Raw genomic sequence first — 22,025 nt, forward strand, 5'->3', positions numbered from 1 at the left:
ACATAGTTGACAGGCTACAGAAGAGGCTACGCTAATGCAAAGGAGATTGGAATGACAAGTGGACTACACGTCTCGAATGTTCAGAAAGTTAAGCTACGTAGCAAGAATCTTATTGACTTACTATTACATGAACCTTGGCCCTCTCAATAGTATAGATCTCATCACAAGCTCTTGCCATAACTCTGAACAACAGTACTTGATAAAGTAATGCACAGATATTCTTAATAAAAAAATAACAAAAAAGCACATTTGTCAAAAGGTTTAATTTAGGCATACCATTAGAACAAGGGCAAGTTGTGATAGGCAGGGTAGGAAGACAGACCAAACAAAAATAGGAACCAGACTGCAAAAAACAGCCCCTTATACAAACACAGACCATGTCAGACATAAAATGCGGTCATACCACATTACTTAAATTTAGACAGAAAAAAGAAATTTAAATTTGAAAACATCTGAAGCACCACGGTGAACTATCAAATAGTGGGGTAAGTTCACAAACTCAGCATGATGTTAAATAGACCTGACTGCCTAGAGTTTAAATACAATCAATTATCTCTTCCTATACACAATAGCATATCATTAAACAAAAAAAATACATAACTCTGAAAAGCAAAAACCCTAATAAACAACTTTTTAAAACCTCCTCTAGTGTTAATGTCTCTTAAAGATGAAAATGAACAAACAACCTCATAGAGGTGTGCATACTGTCACTCACACAGTCATTTCAGTTACACAAACCAGAACAGATATAGCACAAACATATTTCAAGAGAATTGTCATTGTGTTTGCAAAATGTAACTAGTTGTAGGTTCGGTTAGATTCATTCACTTCAAAGATACAGAAAAGTGTGAACCATCACGCAGAGAAGAATTTCAAGGACACCATGTGGAGTTTTCCTCATAGTTATCTGCCTGTGTGAAAGCCAGAGTATCTGGAAGGATACTCGTGATACACTTCAATAAATCCAGCCAAAAGCTCATTTAAACCCAACAGCCCTGCAAATGGGAATCAAATTCTCCAAGCTGGAAATTGATATGAATAAATATCATGTGCAATCGGTGTATTTTAAGTGCATATTTTTACAAACAGATTCAAGAACAGCTGATTGCCATTTGAACACATTACTGATATTGTGCATAAACAACAAAAAGGAATACAGGATATTGTAATATCTTGTTGCACTACACATTAACGGTATGAGGTATTAGAAATTCTACATGGAGGTTTTGAGGAGTCAATTTTATACTTTCTCTTCAAAATATATTTTGTGGGCTAAGAGAAGGAAGAAATGCAACAATGCTTTACAGATGAGAACAAGGTGAGGGACGCACAGAAAAACACATTTTTAAATGACCCTTTTCTGTTTGGTTGCTCCAGAGATTTGGGGCTTTTGGTGGTGAAAGGTACAACATGCCATTGCCCCTCTATTATAGGAGATTGGGCTTGACAGTAAGCGAAAGGTTGTCAAGCTGATGTTTAGTCTTTTTTTTTAAGTCTCTGTTTATTCTATTCATTCTCCAAATACTAAAACACATCACACTAAACCATAGTCTTTCTTTCCCACCTATAGCAGCTATGGAGTAACAGCAGTGGCTAGTTGGCGGCCCATGCCTCCAAATCCTTCATGTCATCCTCGTCTTCCTCTTGCTTCTTCTGTACTGTAAGAATGAACCACATTCATTTAATAGAGTAAGTAAGATTTTTCAATCTGCCTATAAATAACGACTGAGGTAGCATATGCTACAATATCCGATAATTACATTGACTTTTCAGTGTTTCATGTTGGGTATCGCACCAAATTATTATTGTGTACATTTTCTCTCTCCCTCCCCATCTCCACAGACAGTATTTTATAAACAAAGGCATTGCAATGGTAATTTAAATTCCTGCCAGTGATCTTAAGAGGTATTAGCTAGCTTTAAAGGAGGCTAAGCTTGAGTGGCTAAGCCAATATATCCATTACCTGCTGGTCTTGCAGGTAAGGATGTAGAGGGTACATTTGGCAGCGGTACATTCTCTGTGCTTGCGATTTCTAGCAGGTTTTTGTCTAGTTCCTCTTGTTCCAGTTCTTCCAATTCCGCCAAGAGATCATCCTAAACAAACAAATAAAACGTCATTAGGGGCTAGACATGTCTACATATCCAAAGAAGATAAGGATACATTTAATAACAACAACAATAGTAGATGACTGCAGTCTGATTCGGTATGAGTCCTTGCTATCCGTGATCTTTGGGATGTCCCTACCCCATTGAAGTTGACATTTAAAATGGTTAAGTGTTGAAGTTAGGGTTCAGGGGAGGGACGTACCAATGATACAGAATTGCACTAACCCTTCGGTATGGAAAAATTGGGACATGCGCACTCAGCTTCTTAGCTTTATCTTACTTCATCAAATTCCTCTCCGAACCCTACGGGTTTAGAAATAGCGTCAGAGATTTCTTGTGCCAGCTCCTGCTGCTCTGTGATGTCCTGCATTAAGTCATCCACTTTGTCTATGTCCCTGTGGAAAAAAAGAAAAGAAAAAACATTTAATTTACAATGGACATCATTCATAGCAAATTCAGGAAAGAATAACAGTGGCATTCTGAAAGATTTTCTAGCACAAGCCATTTCTGACATTACTACACCATGAGCTGCAATGATGAAATTCCCAAACATTTACATTGAAAAGAATTAGGAGATATGGAAAATGAAAATCAACCTTACATCAGAAATTGGTGTTTGCATTCTAAATAATGTCCCCTCCTGTACTCCCTCTTCACCCACAACTGCGTGCCCAAACATGACTCCAACACCATCATTAAGTTTGCTAATGACACAACAGTGGTAGGCCTGATCACCGACAACGATGAGACAGCCTATAGGTCAGAGACCGGCCAGTGTGGTGCCAGGACAACAACCTCTCCCTCAACGTGATCAAAAAAAAGGAGATGATCGTGGACTACAGGAAAAGGCGGGCCGAACAGGCCCCTATTAACATCGATGGGGCTGTAGTGGGTCGAGAGCTTCAAGTTCCTTGGTGTCCACATCACAAACAAACTATCATGATCCAAAAACACCAAGACAGTTGTTAAGAGGGCACGACAACATATTTGTCCCCTCAGGAGACTGAAAGGATTTGGCATGGGTCCCCAGATCCTCAAAGTTCTACAGCTGCACCATCGAGAGCATCCTGACCGGTTGCTTCACCGCCTAGTATGGCAACTGCTCGGCATCTAACTGTAAGGCACTACAGAGGGTAGTGCGTACGGCCCAGTACGCTTCCTGCCACCCAGGACCTATATAATAGGCAGTGTCAGAGGAAGGCCCAAAATATTGTCAAAGACTCCAGTCACCAAAGTCATAGACTGTACTCTTTGCTACCGCGCAGCCAGTGGTACCGGAGCGCCGAGTCTAGGACCAAAAGGCTCCTTTAAAAAATTCTACCCCCAAGCCATAAGATAGCTGAACAATTAATCAAATGGCCACCGGACTATTTACATTGACCCCCCATTTGTTTTGTACACTGTTGCTACTCGCTGTTACTTATCTATGCAGTCACTTCATCCCTACCTACATGTACAAATTACCTCGACTAAGCTGTACCCCCGCACATTGACTCGGTATCGGTACCCCCTTGTATAGAGTCTCGCTATTGTTATTTGATTGTGTTACTTTATATTTATTTATTTTTTACTTTAGTTTATTTGGTAAATATTTTCTTAACTCTTTCTTGAACTGCACTGTTGATTAAGGGCTTGTAGGTAACCATTTCACGGTAAGGTCTACACTTGTATTAGGCGCATGTGACAAAGTTTGATTTGATATTTCCGTTTTTTTATTTTTTTATTATAAAAACCGGCTATTGACTTGTCATTATGAGGTTTTGGGTGTAGATTGATGAGTGTGTAGATTTAATCCATTTTATAAATGCCTGTCACGTAATAAAATGTGGAAAAGGTCAAGGGGTCTGAGTACTTTACGAATGCACTGTATATAGTGTGTGACATTCTTTTCATACAGTTTACTCTCTGTTAGCCAACACCTCTATAAACATTTGTGGGTGCATCATCTCATGCTTTTTACTAGACAAATATAAAGTAGAACAATGTTGGCCTGGGTCAACAGAGGCACTCTGTTGCATTCTTGGAGGTGTGGGTGTGTGTGTCTTTCATGGAGTATTTGTGAAACAGAAGTGGAGGTGGCCCTTACATGTTTTCATGGGCTGCCTTCATGGCCTTGGCAGCAAAGCCCATGTTTTTCAGCACTTCGGTGTTGGTGTTGGCGTTCTCTAGCGCCTCCCTCTGGAACTCGATGGTGGACAGCGTGCCATCGATCTGGCCCAGCTGCTTCTCGTACCGCTTCTTCCGTTTTAATGCCTGCAGAGCAGCTGGATGCAAGAGGAGAGGAAGGAGAGACAACTGTGAGAGGATATGTGGGGTGGGAATACTAATGGAGCAGCATAAGCCTATAGCACTGCAAGAGGAAATACAAAATATATTCATTTGAGTCGTTTAACTCTGTATTCACTGGGAGACGTTGGCTTACAATAGGTATTTAATTGACTTGAGACATTATCTGAAGTATCTTAGATGTGATAAGATGCTTCCAATGCGTAGCTTGTAGATTTCTAGATCACATCTTACCTTGAACCTCCCTAGAACTAATTTCAGACATGGTTCAAATACCTGACTAAACTCAACAATATATACAGTTGATAGAATAATTTGTATGTTTAAGATGAAATGTGTTAAGAGTCATAATCCAATAAGGTGTGTGGCCAATGTGTTACTATTTCGCAATATGAGCTGGGTATAGTTGAGACATTCAAGGACAACTGAACTGTCAACTTGTGATAACGGTAAAACTAATAACTGGAAAGAGGCCTCCCCACCCTAGGGAGGAGAAAAACTGTTAGAAATGTCTCGGCTTGCAGAAGATGATGAAACATGTTGCAGAAAGTTGATAAACAATGTATGTGAACTTTGGAAAAAAACAGCCCACCTAAAGCGAGGTGGAGTTTCAACTGATGCGAGTTCATTTCTGTGTGTGTGCGCTATAGAAAGACTATGTTCTCATTTTGAAGACAGAGCGCTCTCTGAATAAAGGATTAATCTATTGCAGAATCTGAGACTTTGTCTAATTCTTTATTAACCGGAGATTTACAACCTCTGGGAAATAGACAAAGCTTGAGTGATAGTTGAGTTCAACCATTGAGATAGCAAAATCCTTGTGACAACAGTACTAGCCAAACGTTTGGACATACCTACTCATTCAAGAGTTTCTTTATGTTTTACTATTTTCTACATTGTACAATAATACTGAAGACATAAAAACTAGGAAATAACACATATGTAATCATGTAGTAAACAAATAGTTGAAGGACTTCCCCACATATGCTGAGCACTTGTTGGCTGCTTTTTCTTCACTCTGCGGTCTAATTCATCCAAAACCATCTCAAATGGGTTGAGGTTGGGTGATTGTGGAGGCCAGGTCATCTGATACAACACTCAATCACTCTCCTTCTTGGTCAAATAGCCCTTACACAGCCTGTTTTGGGTCATTGTCCTGTTGAAAAACAAATGAGTCCCACTAAACCCAAACCAGATGGGATGGTGTATCGCTGCAGAATGCTGTGGTAAACATGCTGGTTAAGTGTGCCTTGAATTCTAAATAAATCACATTGCCACCAGTAAAGCACCCCCACACCTCCTCAATACACGGTGGGAACCACCAAAGGACAGATTTCCACCGGTCTAATGTCCATTGGTCGTGTTGCTTGGCCCAAGCATGTTTCTTCATCTTATTGGTGTCCTTTAGTGGTTTCTTTACAGCAATTCGACCATTCGCGCAGTCTCGTCTAAACAGTTGATGTTGAGATGTGTCTGTTACTTGAACTCTGTGAAGCATTTATTTGGGCCGCAATCTGAGGCTGGTAACTAATGAAATTATCCCCTGAAACAGAGGTAACTCTGGGTCTTTCTTTCCTGTGGCGGTCCTCACGAGAGCCAGTTTCATCATAGTGCTTGGATGGTTTTTGCAAATGCACTTGAAGAAACTCTCAAAGTTCTTAAAATTCATTGACATTTCTTAAAGTAATGATGGACTGTCATTTCACTTTGCTTATTTGTTCTTGCCACAATATGGACTTGGTGTTTTACCAAATAGGGCTATCTTCTGTATACCACCCCTACCTTGTCACAACACAACTGATTGGCTCAAACGTATTAAGGAAAGAAATTCCATAAATGAACTTTAAACAAGGAATACCTGTTAATTGAAATGCATTCCAGGTGACTACTTCACGAAGCTGGTTGAGAGAATGCCAAGAGTGTGCAAAGCGGTCATCAAGGCAACGGGTGGCTACATTGAAGAATCTAAAATATATTTTGATTTGTTTAACACTTTTTTGGTTACTACATGATTCCATGTGTTATTTCATAGTTTTGATGTCTTCGCTATTATTCAACAACGTAGAAAAAAGTAAAAATAAAGAAAAAGCCTTGAATGAATAGGTTTGTCCAAACTTTTGACTGGTACTGTAGATTGTTTCTCTCTCTAATGTCGGAAGTCCGGTAGCCTTCACATGTAGATTGTTGTTTTTGCCAGCCAATCAGAGTGGCACTATTGTCAAAATTAGTTCCATGTGTATAAAGTGAAGTGGGATTAAAATTCAGGAACAAAACATTTGCTCGCTTGCTCAGCTAGCTTCTTTAGGTTACTCGGATTTGATGTAGTCAGGCCAGACATTGTCAAATGGGATGATACATAACATTAAATTGGCATGGCTTTGTTGGCTACTGTGTCTCTCCCTCTCCTGTCCACTCTGCACCCCCCACACACACACACACAGCTCCATCCCAGTAAATTACTTAAGTAGAAATAATTGAAAGTACTAAAGTAGTTTTTTGGGGTAATCTGTACTTCACTATTTATATTTTGGACAACTTTTACATCACTACATTCCTAATGACAATTATGTACTTTTTAATCCATACATTTTTCCTGACACCCAGAAGTAGTCATTTCCTTTTTAAACGCTTAGCAGGACAGGAAAATGGTGCAATTCACACACATCAAGAGAACATCCCTGGTCATCTCTACTGCCTCTGATCTGGCACACTCACTAAACACAAATGCTTCGCTTGTAAATGATGTCTTATGTAAATTAGCCAGGGCACACTCCAAAACTATCCATAAATTTAAAAAACAAGAAAATGGTGCAGTCTGATTTGCTTAATATAAGGAATCTGAAAATATTTATACACTTTTACTTTTGATACTTGAGTATATGCAAAACCAAATACTTTTAGACTTTTACTCAAGTAGTATTTCACTTTCACTTGAGTCATTTTCTATTAAGGCATGTTACTTTTACTCAAGTATGACAATTGGATACTTTTTCCTGCCACAGTTCCCTCCCCCGCTGCAGCACCCTCCCACACTGCAGCATGAGTGGTGGCATGCCTCTCCCTCACTTTCCTTCATGTGCACTCTACACAGACACACCTGTTCCATACTGAAGCTGTTTCCACCAGAGAGGAAGGAATATTAGGAAAGATTTGCCCCAACATAGCCTCTGCACAGGCTTTCAACAACATTATCTATATATATATATCTATATATCTATATATCTATCTATCTATCTATCTCTCTATATCTCTATATCTCTCTATATATCTCTCTCTATATATATATATATATATGCCATTTAGCAGACGCTTTTATCCAAAGCGACTTACAGTCATGTGTGCATACATTCTACGTATGGGTGGTCCCGGGGATCGAACCCACTACCCTGGCGTTATAAGCGCCATGCTCTACCAACTGAGCTACACAGGACCATCTTTCGTCATGATTATGCATCCAATTGTAGCATAATCATGATAGGACAAAGGTTGACATCGCCCAACCCTAGTACATGATACCTTTAGGCAGAGGTGAGACCAAGTAACTATTATTCAAGTCACAAGCAAGTCTCAAGGTCCGAGTCTCAAGTCGAGTCTCAAGTAGGACAGGTCGAGCCTTGAGTCAAGTAAATCATGCATTCTTAAGAGGAAGTCAAGTCAAGTCTGAAGTCAAGTCAAAAAATATATATATATACATGCAATGACTTGTTCAACAAAAAAATATTTTTTGAGGCTACCAGACAGCCCTTTTCGTTATTTTGTCTTCAACACATTTTGATTCTGTGATTGTAAAATAGGGACCTGTATTCTGCATGAAATCAGCAGAAGGCAACGCAGGTTGACGTGCTCATTGTGTAGATTTACTTACTTGTCTTGGTAATCCAACGATGAAAGTTGATTTACCAAATATACACGTGCAATATCTCAAAATAAATAGCCTCTGTATTAGACTTATCGTGTACTATTTGAACAGACACAGGTAGAGGGCAAGACTGCACAGTGTCCCCTTGAGAAACCAAATTGAATCTGTCAAACAGGTACATAAGCACTTAGCCCCTGCCAGGACCATACAATTACCCAATTACAACCAATACACTGATTCTACAATGTAAAAGGAAATTTCCACATGACTCAAATAAAATTTTCAATTTAGTTTAAATAATGCAAAAACAAAGTGTTGGAGAAGAAAGTAAAAGTGCAATATGTGCCATGTAAAAAAGCTAACATTTAAGTTCCTTGCTCAGAACATGAGAACATATGAAAGCTGGTGGTTCCTTTAAACAGGAGTCTTCAATATTCCAAGGTAAGAAGTTTTAGGTTGTAATTATTATAGGACTATTTCTCTCTATACCATTTGTGTTTCATATACCTTTTGACTATTGGATGTTCTTATAGGCACACTTTAGTATTGCCAGTGTGACAGTACAGCTTCCGTCCCTCTCCTCGCCCCTAACTGGGCTCGAACCAGGAACACATTGACAACAGCCACCCTCGAAGCAGCGTTACCCATCGCTCCACAAAAGTCCTCTGCAAGGGGAACAACCACTCCAAGTCTCAGAGCAAGTGACGTTTGAAACGCTATTAGCGCGCACCCCGCTAACTAGCAAGCCATTTCACATTGGTTACACCAGCATAATCTCGGGAGTTGATAGGCTTGAAGTCATAAACAGCTCAATTTTAGAAGCACAGCGACGAGCTGCTGGCAAAAAACGCACAAAAGTGCTGTTTGAATGAATGCTTACGAGTCTGCTGGTGCCTACCACCACTCAGTCAGACTGCTCTATCAAATCATAGACTTAATTATAACATACAGTAATACGAGCCTTAGGTCATTAATATGGTCGAATCCGTAAACTATCATCTCGAAAACAAGACGTTTATTCTTTCAGTGAAATACGGAACCGTTCCGTATTTTATCCAATAAGTCTAAATATTCCTGTTACATTGCACAACCTTCATTGTTATATGGTTGGTTGTAATTCTTACACGGTTCATACAGTAATTTTGACAAAACCCTTACATTAAAGATGAAAGTCGACACTTTAAGCACATCTTGATAGTTTCCTTTCAATTCCATTGTGGTGGTGTACAGAGCCAAAATGAGGCAAATTGTGTCACTATCCAAATACTAATGGATCTGACTGAGTGTCGTCTGCATACATTACCGATTACCACTTTGCATTTGGAACGGTTAGTTTAATTATACCTAATAACCAAATCATTGATGATCACTAGATAAAATAAAATGTCTCTCCTCTTCCCCTGCACACACGTCATCACACTGCCTCATCTGATTGGTCGTTTAACGTGAACCGCAAGCCGAAATAAACGTTATCATATTCCTTGAACAGATTGGTTGAGTAGGCAGGCCTTCTGACTTTGTGGCTGTGGTATCTAGTGACGACTATTTCTATTGGAGAAGCAGTTTCTGCATATCTTGATACTGTATTGCAGGGGTTGGCAACCCAATTGCTGGATGTCGCAGGTACTGCAGGATTTGGCCCGACTAGAATTGATCAGTTCAGTGATCGATTAATAATCAACATACCTGGTCTCAAGTGGCACAGCGGTCGGTCTAAGGCACAGCGGTCGGTCTAAGGCACTGCATCTCAGTGCTAGAGGCATCACTACAGACCCTGATTCGATCCGGGGCTGTATCACAACTTGTCGTGATCTGGAGTCCCGTAGGGCGGCGCACAATTGGCCCAGCGTCGTCCGGGGTAGGCCGTCATTGTAAAATAAGTATTTGTTCTTAACTGACTACCCTAGTTAAATAAAAACGCTCCAGCTTGGTTAAATCAAAACCATGAAGTGCCTGTGGAACTCTTGGACTAGGGTTACCTACCCCCACTATACCCTCGTTGCCTGAAGTTAGCTAAATCCATTACATTTGTACGATATAGCCTATTGACTTTGTGGCTGTGGTACTTCGTTCTTTCTGTGAATTTGTTGGATAAAAATCTAGCCGGTTAGCTAATCATACCGCGTTCACGTGCTAGTCGGAACTAGGACATTTCCGTCTTGGAAACTCGTTTAGAAACACTAGCTCCGAGTTTCCCGGTTGAAGGTACCAGAATCAACTATTGCTATAGTATAAGAAGCTCTGTGCAAATAACTAGTGGGGAGGTTCCGAGTTTAAGATAGTAGTTGAACATGGCATGATAAAACCGTATTTCTCATAGGTCTCACCTCTTTTATTTTTTGTGCCATTCTTCTTCGCAGTGATGAGTTCCTGGTCAATCTTTTTCTCCAAAAAGTCCTGTTTCTTCGTCAACATTTCCTCAGTGTCTCGAAGTCGCTGGATCGCCTCCTGAGGGCTAGCAGATTTCCCACCTTTACCTCCAGCGCCAAATAACTTCCCCAACAAAGACATATTTGCGCTGAATAATAACAGCAACTGATATTACAAATTCTATAGCAATTAACAGGATTCAACTAGTCTCGTATTTTCTCTCTCGCTGTCACTCGCCCAGCAGAGCTGCTGTTGTTGTTATTTCTTCTTCCTCTTTCCAACCAGGCCTCGTGATGTCAGCACGTCACCAGGGCGTGGGTCAATGACGTAATGAGAGGGAAAAAGTTAAATGTTTCACGTGTTCCTATGTTAATGATCCCTTCACAGTATTCCTCCAACAGAAAGAAGATCACTGATCTGCCAGTATGGGTACACACCTGCATTACAAATGGATTACTAATTTGTGACTTTTATTTTTACATTTTTGGACTCACCTTGTTGTGCTGTGCTCACTTTAATAGGAAGGTGGCTCGGCGGACCTTGGTGGGTAAATTCTGTCATCAAAGTCTGGCATTCATATGGTGCTTTCAAAAAAACTGTGAACTCAGAAACAAATCTAATCATGATGACGTCATTGATCTTCAGGTCATAGCTCTAGAAAGAGGCCGGATGACCATTCAAAACTTATTTTCCCAGGAGCGCGTTTATCCCGACTTCCCAGTTGTCTTGAACTCACTGAAGTTTTTGCAGTTCAGAGTTAAAAGTTGTTTGGAGCACAGCACAAATCATGCTTCATTGACAGCATGGCCAACGTTGAATGTTTATGATTTTAAACTTGGAAAAGAGCCTCTTAATCCCAGATTTGGGCCCACACAGCCACTGTCACTTATTTCTTCCAAACCACTCATTGTTGAATTTGCGATTTCCAACTTGTTGTGTTTATTTCCAATGGCCGATGAGCACCAGTACATTTTATCTATAATTTATCTTATTTATCTTCACATGACAAGGATTAAAAATGATTTGTCAGTAGATTGTTAACTTGATTCATGATGATGACTGCTAGCTAAGATTTTTGAAACTATGATGTTGACATGATCAATCCAATCAAAGCAACTGTACATATAACGTGATTTGACATAATTTTATCTGTGGGCAATGACATTGAGCCTTCTTGGATGGGCACTTCTAATGTAACTCTATGGCAGCGCCCAAGGGGCTAGAATTGTCTAAGTCTACCCTTAGACTTGGCGGTGACGCAGTGTCCCCATGAGTGACAGAACACTGAGCCAATCATGGCGAAACGCTACATATTTTCTTCTGGCTTTCTCCACTACCACAGAAAGCATTGAAACACCTGCATTTTGGACCTGCCTTACTCAAGAAAACAAAAAAAGAGACCATGTTTGTATGCGGCTTCATTAACTAAATTATATATATTTTTTACATTGTTTGTAAACTGACATGTGAAACGTATTAATGCCAAAATAACATGGTAAAAATGTGGGCACAAAACAGGTTGCATAAAAATAATGCTTTTGCACAAAACATTTCAAGGTGAATCCCCCCCCTTTGAAATGAAGTGAAAAAGTTAACTGTTTCATTCAGCTACTTAGCTAAACAATGGAAGATGCACAATCAATGGCAACAAAGCTAGCTAAAACAAGTTTATTAACTTCTGAATCAATTTGGTTATGCTGTCTTGTTTGTAGGTGTTATATATTGCTCTCACAAAATAAATGCAATCTCTTTTTATGAGAGGTTTAGTCAGTGAATCAGGGCATCTCCACGGTAACCAGATACTCATTCTGCAGTACATGCCTCCCCTTACCAAAATGTACCATGGTAATACTATGGTACTTTCATTCATATCATGATACTATGATATTTTCATTTATACCATGGTATAGTCTGAATCATGGAAATGTACCATGGATTTAGCCTTGAAGTATGATGGTACTCCCATGCACCTAAATATTACCATGGTATTGCCTCCTTTATACCATGGTAGAGTTGTGGATCATGGAAATACCATGATTTTAACCTGCATTAGACATTCTACCTGTAACGGTTTTCTAATGGTGAAGGAGAGTTGGACCAAACTGCAGCGTGTATATTGCGATCCATGTTTAATAAAAACAACGTAACACGAATCAAACACAAACTCAACAAAACAACAAACTCAACAAAACAACAAACATAATGAATACCGAAACAGCCTAAACTGGTGCAAACTAACATAGAATAAGGACACTAAGGACAATCACCCACAACACAACCAAAGAATATGGCTGCCTAAATATGGTTCCCAATCAGAGACAATGATAAACACCTGCCTCTGATTGAGAACCACTTCAGACAGCCATAGACTTGCCTAGAACACCCCACTAAGCTACAATCCCACTACATACACACCACATACAAAAACCCATGTCACACCCTGGCCTGACCAAATAAATGAATATAAACACAAAATACTTCGACCAGGGCGTGACACTACCATGGTAACGCACAATTATGATAAATGTTACCAACAATTATCATTATGGTACCATCTTTATTAATTGTGCGTTGCCATAGTACAATGCTAGTATAATGCATTAAATAAGGTAAAAAGAGGTCAGTTGGTTTTATATTGATTAATTTATATAAAAGTATGGACTTGCTTCTGATAAAGTCAGAGGCAGGCTACTATTGTTGGTCCTAGTTTGTCTGTAACATCAAAGAAAAGGGGAAATTGTTTCTGTTTTAATACAGAAATAGTAATACTTTCTGTATTAATAGTACCGTTTTTGCTCATGTTCCGGGTTGCTTGTTTCCGCCCACAGAGGGAGCTGCTCGCTCTAGTAGTTGCTACAGTTGCACCATCGAGAGCATCCTGACCGGTTGCATCAGCGCCTGGTATGGCAACTGCTCGGCATATGACCGTAAGGAGCTACAGAGGGTAGTGCTTACGGCCCAGTACATCACTGGGGCCAAGCTTCCTGCCATCCAGGACCTATATAATAGGCAGTGTCATAGGAAAGCCCATAAACTTGTCAGAGAATCCAGTCATCCAAGTCAAAGACTGTTTTCTCTGCTACCGCACAGCAAGCGGTACCGGAGCGCCAAGTCTAGGACCAAAAGGCTCCTTAACAGTTTCTACCCCCAAGCCATTAGACTGCTGAACAATTAATCAAATGGCCACCAGACTATTTACATTGACCCCCCCCCCCCATTTGTTTTGTACACTGCTGCTACTTTGCTGTTACTTATCTATGCATAGTCCTAATTTCTTTTAGACTAATATTAAGTTTTCAACAGCGGAGATTTGTATAAACCTTGCTGTCTGTCTCTCCGACAATTGCAACATTGTTTCAATATTCAAATTTGATCTCTTGCTGTCCCATAGTAATGAACATGTCGGGACGAGAGAGAAGCAGGCAGTGTTTCTCAGCCAGTCAAAAGCATCAAGCAGCTGGCATAATTTTTATGGATATATTCCAAAAAATGTAAATAAAAAAATGTCAGCTAATTTGCAGTCTTTCCAGATTCAGTTTGAAGTGATTGTGTTACTGTTGTTGTGTTGTTGGTTAGCTCCTCTGAACAACAGTGTCCTGACAAGTCAGCACATTTTCTATGCCAGGCGACGACATCAACTACAATATGACTTGGGTTACCATGGAGAAGCTGGTGGGGAAGGGCATGACCAAGGCTATCGGCCTGTCCAGCTTCAACAGCAGACGTGCTCTCCGTAGCCAACATCAAACCTACTATACTTCAGGTGGAAAGCCATCCGTACCTGGCTCAGGTGGAGTGGCTGCGACACTGCAGGGACAGGGACCTGTGTGTAAAATCGGAAGGCCTGTTGTCTGGACCTCTGGCAGTCTCTATGGTGGTGCCACAGGGTTCAATCCTTGGGCCGACTCTTTTCACTATATACATCAATGATGTCGCTCTTGCTGCTAGTGATTCTCTGATCCACCTCTACGCATTCGACACCATTCTGTATGCTTCAGGCCCTTCTTTGGACACTGTGTTAACTAACCTCCAAACCAGCTTCAATGCCCTACAACTCTCATTCCGTGGCGCAGCATCACTACCATGGACGGTTCTGACTTAAAATGTGTGGACAACTACAAATACCTAGGTGTCTGGTTAGACTGTAAACTCTCCTTCCAGACTCACATTAAGCATCTCGAATCCAAAATTAAATCTTGAGTCAGCTTCCTATTTCACAGCAAAGCATCCTTCACTCATGCTGCCAAACACCCTCGTAAAACTGACTATCCTGCCGATCATTGACTTTGGCGATGTAATTTACAAAATAGCCTCCAACATTCTACTCAGCGAATTGGATGCAGTTTATCCCAGTGCCATCCATTTTGTCACCAAAGCCCCATATACTACCCACCACTGCGACCTGTATGCTCTCGTTGGCTGGCCCTCGCTTCATATTCTTCGCCAAACCCACTGGCTCCATGTCATCTATAAAAGTATTTGCAAGGTAAAGCCCCGCCTTATCTCAGCTCACTGGTCACCATTGCAGCACCCACCCATAGCACGTGCTCCAGCAGGTATATTTCACTGGTCACCCCCAAAGCCAATTCCACCTTCGGCCGCCTTTTCTTCCAGTTCTCTGCTGCCAATGACTGGAACGAACTGCAAAAATCACTGACGCTGGAGACTCATATCTCCCTCACTAGCTTTAAGCACCAGCTGTCAGAGCAGCTCACAGATCAGTGCACCTGTACATAGCCCAACCAACTACCTCAGGATGACCTCAGGATGAGGTAGGTAGATTGGGTGGGCTATTTAGAGATGGGCTATGTATAACAGCATTGAACAAAGGCTGGTGCTACATTGTATCAACCATCACAGTTGATGGGAAGCCCGTCCCCAGGGATGCAGGACATCCACACTACACCTTCAGTGACCCCTACTGAGTAATGCCCCACACTGCTGCCCACTTTTGTGCCTTGGGAACACCCTCCCCTTCCTCAACTCCCTCCAATGTTGTGTCCCGATTCGATTAAATGGCTTCCTTTGGTCATCATCCTCCTGAGTGACAACTGTTTTGAAAGGACTTTCTGTAGGGGAATGAAGGTTGGTAACAGGGAAATACTGCTTTTTGAGAGCATTGGGACATCGTATCTGTGTTCTTCGTAATAAAAATGTTTTGCTACTGGCCAGAAATATATATATTTTATGCAACCGGGCCCAGGGCCTATCTACAACTCTCCCAATGTATCAATAGTGTAACTATGTCTATCAGTAAGTAACACTGTGAACTTCAAACCTGTCTTTATTGTTTTAACATGGACCCTCTTTATTTTTCTCCTCTATCCATGACCCACTCCCTACCTCTGTCATGCACACATATACGTACAAAGACACACACACATGTACAAAGACACACACACAAACACCGGCTTTGATGCCAATTGATTTATGTTTTTTTTATATAATGCAGAAAGGAATGAAGAAATTCTAATAAAATCAATCAATCAATTGTATTTTATAAAGCCATTTTTACATCAGCAGTTGTCAAAGTGCAATTGGCCTACAGAGTTTGCAATGCAGATGTAGAAGCACAGTGGCTAGGAAAAAGTCATAGAAAGACAGAAACCTAGGAAGAAACCAAGAGTCGTGGCCAGTCCTCATCTGGCTGCACCGGATGGAGATGATAAGAGTATATGGACATTAAGGTCAGATCATCAGACTTTCATAGATGACTAGCAGGGTCAAATAACAATCACAGTGGTTGTAGAGGGTGCAACAGGTCAGCACCTCAGGAGTAAATGTCAGTTGGCTTTTCATAGCTGAGCATTCAGAGGTTGAGACAGCAGGGGTGGTGGAGAGAGAGAGAAAAATAATGAGAGAGAGAGAGATCTGGAGAAATGCAGGCCATTAATGCAGTGGTCACTTCCAGGGTCCAGATTTAAAATAATCATCTGAAAACGACTTGTATTGCTGTTATTGTGATAAATTAAATTCTCTGTTTCAAAAAACAAAGTTTACATGTGGTATTATGTCTGAATGCATTCTCCAGACTCACTACCCATTTGGGATCTTTCAGAACCTGACTGTCTGTCTTCTCTGCTGAGGTTGCACTCTGTTACTTATCCTACTCGTAGGCAAAACTGGAAAGATGGGAAGAAAGATGGCAGCTATTAGTATAGTTTCTTTAAAAAAAATTAAAGAATGTTCCTATTCATATCATTTAGATTAATGATGATAGAGGTATCAAAGTGTTAGGTATACAATACCTTCATAAAGATTTTTTTTCTTCCCACCCATCTACACACAATACCCCATAACGACAAAGTGAAAACATGTTTTAGGAAATGTTTGCAAATGTATTGATAATGAAATACAGAAATATCTCATTTACCTACTACAGTACCAGTCAAAAGTTTGGACACACCTACTTATTCAAGGGTTTTTCTTTATTTTGACATTTTTTACATTGTAGAATAATAGTGAAGACATAAAACTATGAAATAACACATATGCAATAATAATAATAATAATATATGCCATTTAGCAGACGCTTTTATCCAAAGCGACTTACAGTAATAATGTAGTGTGCAAAGCTGTCATCAAGGCAAAGGGTGGCTTGTAACGGCGTTCGTCTGTTGAAAGAGAGTCGGACCAAAATGCAGCGTGGTGGTTACTCATGTTCTTTAATAAAATAGAACGATACATGAAATAACTCATTAACAAAACAACAAACGGAACGCGAAAACCTATACAGCCTATCTAGTGAAAACAAACACAGAGACAGGAACAATCACCCACGAAACACACAGTGAAACCTAGGCTACCTAAATATGGTTCACAATCAGAGACAACGAGAATCACCTGACTCTGATTGAGAACCGCCTCAGGCAGCCAAGCCTATGCTAGACACCCCAATATGAAACACAACAACATAAACCCATGTCACACCCTGGCCTGACCAAATAAATAACAAAAACACAAAATACTAAGACCAAGGCGTGACAGCCTACTTTGTTTAACACTTTTTTTGTTACTACATGATTCCAGTTTTGATGTCTTCACTATTATTATACAATGTATAAAATATTAAAAATAAAGAAAAACAATGTTTTTAGTCTCTAAAAGTTTTGCACTGAACCAGGTTATCCTCTAAGATTTTGCCTGTGCTTAACTCTATTCAGTTTCTTTTTTATCCTGAAAAGCTACCACTAGTGTGTCTGTCTGACACATCAGTCTAGCAGACTGGGGGGAACGTGTGAGAGGAAGAGTCACCGTGTGGTCAGGCTAAGAGCAGGGCACTGTGGTGGTTACTCATGTTCTTTAATAAAATAGAACGATACATGAAATAACTAATTAACAAAACAATAAACGGAACGCGAAAACCTATACAGCCTATCTAGTGAAAACAAACAGAGACAGGAACAATCACCCACGAAACACACACTGAAACCTAGGCTACCTAAATATGGTTCCCAATCAGAGACAACGAGAATCACCTGACTCTGATTGAGAACCGCCTCAGGCAGCCAAGTCTATGCTAGACACCCCAATACGAAACCTAACAACATAAACCCATGTCACACCCTGGCCTGACCAAATAAATAACGAAAACACAAAATACTAAGACCAAGGCGTGACAGGCTACTTTGTTTAAAACTTTTTTTGTTACTACATGATTCCAGTTTTGATGTCTTCACTATTATTATACAATGTATAAAATAGTAAAAATAAAGAAAAACAATGTTTTTAGTCTCTAAAAGCTTTGCACTGAACCAGGTTATCCTCTAAGATTTTGCCTGTGCTTAACTCTATTCCGTTTCTTTTTTATCCTGAAAAGCTCCCCAATCCTTAATGATTCAAATCAAATCAAATCAAATTTTATTTGTCACATACACATGGTTAGCAGATGTTAATGCGAGTGTAGCGAAATGCTTGTGCTTCTAGTTCCGACAATGCAGTGATAACCAACAAGTAATCTAACTAACAATTCCAAAACTACTGTCTTATACACAGTGTAAGGGGATAAGGAACATGTACATAAGGATATATGAATGAGTGATAGTACAGAGCAGCATACAGTAGATGGTATCGAGTACAGTATATACATATGAGATGAGTGTGTAGACAAAGTAAAAAAAGTGGCATAGTTAAAGTGGCTAGTGATACATGTGTTACATAAGGATGCAGTCGATGATGTAGAGTACAGTATATACATATGCATATGAGATGAATAATGTAGGGTAAGTAACATTATATAAGGTAGCATTGTTTAAAGTGGCTAGTGATATATTTACATCATTTCCCATCAATTCCCATTATTAAAATGGCTGGAGTTGGGTCAGTGTCAATGACAGTGTGTTGGCAGCAGCCACTCAGTGTTAGTGGTGGCTGTTTAACAGTCTGATGGCCTTGAGATAGAAGCTGTTTTTCAGTCTCTCGGTCCCAGCTTTGATGCACCTGTACTGACCTCGCCTTCTGGATGATAGCGGGGTGAACAGGCAGTGGTTCGGGTGGTTGATGTCCTTGATGATCTTTATGGCCTTCCTGTAACAACGGGTGGTGTAGGTGTCCTGGAGGGCAGGTAGTTTGCCCCGGTGATGCGTTGTGCAGTCCTCACTACCCTCTGGAGAGCCTTACGGTTGAGGGCGGAGCAGTTGCCGTACCAGGCGGTGATACAGCCCGCCAGGATGCTCTCGATTGTGCATCTGTAGAAGTTTGAGAGTGCTTTTGGTGACAAGCCGAATTTCTTCAGCCTCCTGAGGTTGAATAGGCGCTGCTGCGCCTTCTTCACGACGCTGTCAGTGTGAGTGGACCAATTCAGTTTGTCTGTGATGTGTATGCCGAGGAACTTAAAACTAGCTACCCTCTCCACTACTGTTCCATCGATGTGGATAGGGGGTGTTCCCTCTGCTGTTTCCTGAAGTCCACAATCATCTCCTTAGTTTTGTTGACGTTGAGTGTGAGGTTATTTTCCTGACACCACACTCCGAGGGCCCTCACCTCCTCCCTGTAGGCCGTCTCGTCGTTGTTGGTAATCAAGCCTACCACTGTTGTGTCGTCCGCAAACTTGATGATTGAGTTGGAGGCGTGCGTGGCCACGCAGTCGTGGGTGAACAGGAAGTACAGGAGAGGGCTCAGAACGCACCCTTGTGGGGCCCCCGTGTTGAGGATCAGCGGGGAGGAGATGTTGTTGCCTACCCTCACCACCTGGGGGCGGCCCGTCAGGAAGTCCAGTACCCAGTTGCACAGGGCGGGGTCGAGACCCAGGGTCTCGAGCTTGATGACGAGCTTGGAGGGTACTATGGTGTTGAATGCCGAGCTGTAGTCGATGAACAGCATTCTCACATAGGTATTCCTCTTGTCCAGGTGGGTTAGGGCAGTGTGCAGTGTGGTTGAGATTGCATCGTCTGTGGACCTATTTGGGCGGTAAGCAAATTGGAGTGGGTCTAGGGTGTCAGGTAGGGTGGAGGTGATATGGTCCTTGACTAGTCTCTCAAAGCACTTCATGATGACGGAAGTGAGTGCTACGGGGCGGTAGTCGTTTAGCTCAGTTACCTTAGCTTTCTTGGGAACAGGAACAATGGTGGCCCTCTTGAAGCATGTGGGAACAGCAGACTGGTATAGGGATTGATTGAATATGTCCGTAAACACACCGGCCAGCTGGTCTGCGCATGCTCTGAGGGCGCGGCTGGGGATGCCGTCTGGGCCTGCAGCCTTGCGAGGGTTAACACGTTTAAATGTCTTACTCGCCTCGGCTGCAGTGAAGGAGAGACCGCATGTTTCCGTTGCAGGCCGTGTCAGTGGCACTGTATTGTCCTCAAAGCGGGCAAAAAAGTTATTTAGTCTGCCTGGGAGCAAGACATCCTGGTCCGTGACTGGGCTGGATTTCATCTTGTAGTCCGTGATTGACTGTAGACCCTGCCACATGCCTCTTATGTCTGAGCCATTGAATTGAGATTCCACTTTGTCTCTGTACTGACGCTTAGCTTGTTTAATAGCCTTACGGAGGGAATAGCTGCAAGCATACCCATGACATGATGCAGCCACCAATATGCTTGAAAATATGCAGAGTGGTACTCAGTAATGTGTTCTATTGGATTTGCCCCAAACATAACACTTTGTATTCAGGAGAAAAAGTTAGTTGCTTTGACACATTTTTTTGCATTATTACTTTGGTGCCTTGTTGCAAGGATGCATGTTTTGGAATATTTGTATTCTCTACAGGCTACCTTTATTTTCACTCTGTCAATTAGGTTATCATTGTGTAGTAACTACAATATTGTTTATCCATCCGCAGTTTGCTAATAACACAGACATTAAACTCTGTAACTGTTTTAAAGTCACCATTGGCCTTAAGGTGAAATCCCTGGGGGGTTTCCTTCTTCTCCAGCAACTGAGTTAGGAAGGACGCCTGTATCTTTGTAGTGACTGGGTGGGTGCATTTGATACACCATCTAAAGTGCAATTAATAACTATTGTGTAGGCCAGTGACACAAAATCTTAATTTAAACCATTTAAAATTCAGGCTGTACCACAACAAAATGTGGAAAAAGTCAAGGGGTGTGAATACTTTCTGAAGACACTATATGTAACCACCTACTTATGTGTCAAGCGAAGAGTTTAGAATATTAAAAACAAAGCGGAACAGAATAAACACATTGTAAACACATTTTATCTAAAGGGGGTGCCCCTGGTAGAATATACTGTACCATCATGACTTCTGCTTCTGTACATCCACTTGATGGAGACATGTGCCACATTTTTTGAGTCATTAACTATTGAGTCAATAAGTATTCAACCCTTTTGTTATGGCAAGCCTAGATAATAAACAACAAATATAATACAAATAATCTGAATATGAGGTGACCTGCATTCAATTACTCTATATGGGGCATAGTCTCAAGGTACAGGGCTGAGTAACAAACACATACATACACAAAAGAATATGACTGGAATTACAAAACCTTTTGACATAAAAAAAATAGTTGTCTTCCAAATTCAAGTTATTCCTTTGAAAATGTATGGACCTGTGGCTACCCCCTTAGTGCCTGTCTGTGTTGTTACGTGAGAGACTAGTGTCTGTGGCTTTTTAACTCAGGGTAAGGGTCGCAGGGAGAGATGGTGCATGGCATGCGTGTTGTATAGATAGGTCAGTGCAGGGACAGGCCCACTAGTGTGTCTGTCTGACACATCAGTCTAGCAGACTGGGGGGAACGTGTGAGAGGAAGAGTCACCGTGTGGTCAGGCTAAGAGCAGGGAACACTGCTAAGAACACTGTCTGTGTGCCAAATTGCGAATACATCATAGCACATGTACCAATAGCCATATCATACTACCTTGACCAATGTTTTTGGCATTGTATGCATATGTACCCAATGTTACTCAATGGTGAAATAATAGTCAGAATACAAACATGTTTTCAG

The 22,025-nt window shown here is 41.1% G+C and overlaps 1 protein-coding gene across 1 annotated transcript; it reads right to left on the minus strand.

Annotated features, from left to right (window-relative positions):
* Positions 1–244: 244 nt before the first annotated feature.
* Positions 245–10,917, minus strand: chmp4ba (charged multivesicular body protein 4Ba). The gene is made up of 5 exons (XM_046320160.1): positions 10,578–10,917; positions 4,192–4,369; positions 2,386–2,500; positions 1,964–2,093; positions 245–1,658 (listed from the first exon to the last, which is right to left on the minus strand). The coding sequence occupies exons 1-5, from the start codon at positions 10,759–10,761 to the stop codon at positions 1,594–1,596; spliced, it is 672 nt and encodes a 223-aa protein (XP_046176116.1). The 5' UTR covers positions 10,762–10,917; the 3' UTR covers positions 245–1,593.
* Between the last annotated feature and the right edge of the window lie 11,108 nt (positions 10,918–22,025).

This window comes from Oncorhynchus gorbuscha, linkage group LG21, assembly GCF_021184085.1.
Source record: "Oncorhynchus gorbuscha isolate QuinsamMale2020 ecotype Even-year linkage group LG21, OgorEven_v1.0, whole genome shotgun sequence".
Lineage (NCBI taxonomy): Eukaryota > Metazoa > Chordata > Actinopteri > Salmoniformes > Salmonidae > Oncorhynchus > Oncorhynchus gorbuscha.

What these genes read in the sequence shown, in the direction of transcription:
- chmp4ba (XM_046320160.1), bottom strand. Translation starts at nt 10,761, where the DNA reads ATGTCTTTGTTGGGGAAGTTATTTGGCGCTGGAGGTAAAGGTGGGAAA. An exon ending in TGGCACAAAAAATAAAAGAG is followed by an intron (nt 4,370 to 10,577) that starts GTGAGACCTATG and finishes TCTTGCATCCAG; the next exon opens with CTGCTCTGCAGGCATTAAAA. An exon ending in CTTACCTGCAAGACCAGCAG is followed by an intron (nt 1,659 to 1,963) that starts GTAATGGATATA and finishes TCATTCTTACAG; the next exon opens with TACAGAAGAAGCAAGAGGAA.